Consider the following 4,465-nt stretch of genomic DNA (forward strand, 5'->3'; position numbering starts at 1 on the left):
GATATTAATGGAAATAGTTAACCCAAATTTATTAAATAAAATTTCATATCTACTCTAGTTAGTTACATAGTAGTAAGACATAGGCCAAAATGAAGATAAAGGCAACAACCTCTACTCCTTTACTACAATAAAATCATTAAATAGAAATTAATTTTAGAGACTAAAATAATTAGTCACTATGTTTACTAAATTAGAGACCATTTTATAAACTAAAAAATTATTGGTATCTAGAGTAGTTTCTATTATTAATAAAAATTTATAAAGTAGTTTCTAAATTGTATCTAACTATTAGTTACAAAGGTTTTAACTACTAACTACTTATGTGCATTTTGACTGGTGTAGATCTTTTTTCGATTGGGAGAAGCCTTTGGGAATTAGTTGTTTCAGGTGTTGCGAGGAGTGAAGTTGGAATCGGGAGAGACGGATAGTTGGGTTTGGAAGGTTGGGGGATACAAACTTTTACAGTTAACTCTGCCTATGTTCAGGTAAGGAGGGATCGAGATGAGGAGATTTCTCCAGTTTACAGTAAGTTGTGGAGGTGTAATGCCTTGCCCTCTGCTTTGTTCACTTCTTGGAGGGTGATGAAGAATAAGATTGCTACTAGAGTCAATTTGGAAAGGCGCGGGGTGGTGGTTGAAAATTCTTTGTGCTGTTTGTGAGGGAAGGAGGAATAGTCTTACCGCCATTTGTTTTTCGTTTGCAGTTTTGCTTGGCGTGTCTGGAGTCTTTGCTTTGAGTGACTTAGAGTGTTGTTCGTGACTCATAATAATCTTTTGTCAAATTTTTTACAATTCAAGTTGTGTCAGGCTTCAGATTCGATTAATGATGTTTGGGGTGCAATTTGGGTTGGTATAGTGAGTGAAATTTGGAAACACAAGAACTTTGTCATCGTGGCAGATGTGTCAAAAGTATTTGCAATGGCGTAAGTAAAGGTTCGGTCTTGGATTTATGCAAAGTCTCGTTCTGCTTTGTTTTCTTATTCTAATTGGTGTTTGGATCCTTTGACGTGTATGAGTGGTCTCTTGATGCCTTTTTATATATTTTATTAAGGTTAGAGATTTTGTCAGTTTGGTAGACGGTTCTAGTTAGGAGGTGGATAAAGTGTAATTCTGTATAAGGGTTGAACCACCCCGGAAGTGGTTCCTATTTATTTATTTTTTATTGCTGATAAAAAAAAAACTAACTACTTATGTTATAAATTAGTCTCTATTGCTCTTTTATGGACTAATTTAAAATATAAAATATTAGGAGTTAAAACATTGTAATTAATTTAGATATCAATTTAAAAATAATTTTATAATATTTTATTAATAGTAAAAATCACTCCAGATACCAATAACTTTTTAGTTTCTAAAATAATATCTAATTTAGTCAATACTAATTATTTTTTGTCTCTAATTTTAATTATTATTTAATGATATTTTCTGGTTGTGCTTCCAACCCTCATTCTTAATAATGTAACAAATAACTTTCCCATATAAATACAAAATGTACATTTTCAGTTTTTAGTTTAAACAATTTAAAAATATAAAAAAATTCAGTTTCTCTAATATGTTGTAAGTATTTTGGCGTTAGTATTTCTCAAACAACTTTTACCATAAATGATACACTTTCCTCATCCCACCTTCATCTTATAAGCTTATCCCTAATTAATAATTAATGCAATGTACTGAAATTTAATATCTTTCCAGTTACCCTAAAACTGAAATTAACTTCTATCAACAACAAGAGTCCCATATATGCTGTAGACTAATTGCAAATTCCTTCTCCCTTCCAAATAGTACAGTGCCATGATCTGCATTTGGAATGATGTTAATTTCAGCATTAGGAGCCTTCAACTTGAACTTATTAAAACACTTCACTGGGACAACTTCATCTTTTTCTCCTTGAATCACATTTATTCTCACTCCAACTTTAGTCAAAATTATAAGGTAACTGTCCACAAATTTTGCTCCTCCACATAGCACATTATGCATGGAACTCCAAGCTGAATGATGGGTGTGCCTGGTCATGTCTGTGGTCAAGAAATGAAGATCCCTAGCAAAGGAAAACAAAGCATGCATTATGTGTATCATGTCTGTGTCCTAAGTTATATATGAAAAAGAAACTTGAAACATGTGGTGTGTTATATAGTGTTTGAATAGATGTTTTGTTACCTCTTGCGAGTAATGAATTTTAGAATGGTCTCCCATATTCGGTGATTTCTGCAATAGACAAGGCAAACAGTACGGCCCAAATGCTCATACCAGGACATAAATGAAGAACAAAACGACAATGGGGACTGCAATGTCTTTCCAGCAAGCATTGATAGTGCATTTAAACAAGCATCATTGCCCTCAGAAGAAGTGTATGGCTGCCACCAAAACCATTTGGAGAATGGAGAAATTCAGGAGACATTACCAGACGAGTAAAAGAAATAAGGGTCTTGTTCACTAATGATCCAAATTCAACATTAAAAACTATAATACTGTGTTAATAATATTTTACTTATTTTTTATCTCTGAATTTGAGAGTATATGCTAGTAATTGTCAACAATTTAGTTTGACTGCAGAATGAAGGTACCATTGATTCCAATTTCCAAGATTGGTGGCAAATATGTAAGCACAGAAATTGTTAATTGGTTCTGAGAAGATCAGTTCTCAAACCTCATAAGAAGCAAAATATTCAGTTTGGTCTAAAGTACTTACAGGAGCAACGAGGGTGATTGATTTTACATACTTGGGGTACTTAGCAGCCAAGGCCAATGCAATTATGCAACCCATGGAGTGTGCAACCATATGAAAGCTACTCAACTCCAATGGTAAAACCACAGATTTCTCAATCATTTCCACATGATCCTTCAAAGTGTATGAGCAATCTCTAGGCTTTGGACTCTTGCCAAATCCCAACAGGTCAATGGCAATCAATCTGTACTTGTGATTCGCATTTTCAGAAAAACAAGGAAACACTGTCTTTGTCCAAAATGAGGAAGAGCAGAGAAATCCATGCAAGAATATGACATTCTCAGAAGGTTTTCCCCTTAAGTTCTCACCACTGGCTGTCAAACACCAATTGACAGCAAAAATCAGTCACAGAAAAATACATAGAAACATGAAAATGGTCACCAAATAATGGTGAGACAAAACATGAATGTAGTTGCATAGTTGTTTTTGGCATTCTTCTCCAAACAAAGTTGGATTTTATCTTGATATAATTCGTTTTGATCTTTAACGAAAATCTTAGTTACACACATTACTAAAATGACTATGGAGATAGAACTTCAATTCTGATAGTAAACATTACTGAAAACACCTATAAAACTAAAATTGTAAGCAATTTAGCTTCGAAAATAATAACCGAACTAGTAGAACTAACCTACCCAACAAGGGTTCCTTCACAACAAAATGAAGCTTATAGTCACTTCCATCATTGACCCACGAAAGGCAAGACTCACAGCCACAATCAGACCAACGATTCACTGACCTTCCACTACCTTTATCAAAATTTCTATTGGAATCATCTCGTTTTCTCTCATATTGAAGGAACCCCATTTCTCTGAAAATGTTCTTCCTCTCATACAAGCTATCTGATAGACCATCATCTGTCACGTTCATCCTCCTCTTTTGCCTCTCCCAGTTAGAGCAGCAACAAGGGGAAGCCTCCCCTTCAACGAGTTTATCAAGATATCCATAGATAACGCAGAAAACAGAATCAAGAAGATCAAACATGAGGAAAATAGCACAACATAGAATTGAGATGAGTGCTTCAACACCATTGGTCAACCACTTTGGTGACAGAGACATGAACCTGGATGGAAGTTTAATTCACTTATATCTCCTTACAACATTGTTTGTAATACTATAGTTTTACCTTTTCTCAGTTTCAAAATACTAAATATACAGTTTAGGTTAAAAGAAAAACCAAAACTTTTTTGGTTGTGCAAGCATGGAGATTGAACAAGTGGAATTGAGTTTGCGAAAAAGGAGAGCATATGAAATGCTGATTGAGGTTTGGCCACGTAAGAGGATAATTGAGCTGCCTCGTTCACATATTCACATCCACAAAAAGTTATGTATTTCATACACTATTCTTTTATGTAAATAATTAAAAAATATTTTAATAATCTCGTTTTACTATTTCTATACTTTATTTTTTCAAGCATCCAACTCTTCCAGTCTATATCATTTCATCTATATCTCAATTCAATTTAAATGATCTTTTAGGAAAAAAAATTGTTAACAGTTAAAAATAATTTCACATCGCAATTTAAATCATTCCTTGTAAATTTAAAGCATAATTTACATATTCAAAGGTAAGTTTAAGTAACCTTATATCATAAATAAAATTGTTCACCATAAATCGAAAATATAATTTATATATTCGAAGAAACTAATATGCCATAAATTTTAATTAAAAATAAATATTTATACTTAGAATAAAATAATAGTAAAATAATAGTTTTTTTAAATTGTTAGACTTAGATAA

At 32.8% G+C, this 4,465-nt stretch overlaps 1 protein-coding gene across 2 annotated transcripts; it reads right to left on the reverse strand.

The window, feature by feature from the left end:
- Nucleotides 1–1,552: 1,552 nt before the first annotated feature.
- Nucleotides 1,553–4,002, reverse strand: LOC137813784 (alpha/beta-Hydrolases superfamily protein). Of its 2 annotated transcripts, none has more exons than XR_016520423.1 (4): nt 3,360–3,948; nt 2,720–3,038; nt 2,157–2,353; nt 1,553–2,037 (listed from the first exon to the last, which is right to left on the reverse strand). XR_016520423.1 is itself a non-coding variant. In XM_068616215.2 (4 exons), exons 1-4 carry the CDS (start codon nt 3,781–3,783, stop codon nt 1,719–1,721), a joined length of 1,290 nt encoding a protein of 429 aa, XP_068472316.1. In that variant the 5' UTR covers nt 3,784–4,002; the 3' UTR covers nt 1,553–1,718. The 2 variants fall into 2 exon arrangements, 1 of the variants encoding a protein (XP_068472316.1); XM_068616215.2 differs by having other exon boundaries at nt 2,689–3,038; nt 3,360–4,002.
- Between the last annotated feature and the right edge of the window lie 463 nt (nt 4,003–4,465).

Source organism: Phaseolus vulgaris, chromosome 1 (assembly GCF_051622355.1).
Source record: "Phaseolus vulgaris cultivar YP4 chromosome 1, ASM5162235v1, whole genome shotgun sequence".
In the NCBI taxonomy this organism is placed as follows: domain Eukaryota; kingdom Viridiplantae; phylum Streptophyta; class Magnoliopsida; order Fabales; family Fabaceae; genus Phaseolus; species Phaseolus vulgaris.

Coding starts and splice junctions, on each gene's coding strand:
- LOC137813784 (XM_068616215.2), bottom strand. CDS start 3,783: ATGTCTCTGTCACCAAAGTGGTTGACCAATGGTGTTGAAGCACTCATC. Junction 3,039..3,359: donor TGTGAAGGAACCCTTGTTGG/GTAGGTTAGTTC, acceptor GGTGTTTGACAG/CCAGTGGTGAGAACTTAAGG. Junction 2,038..2,156: donor AAATTCATTACTCGCAAGAG/GTAACAAAACAT, acceptor TTCCTTTGCTAG/GGATCTTCATTTCTTGACCA.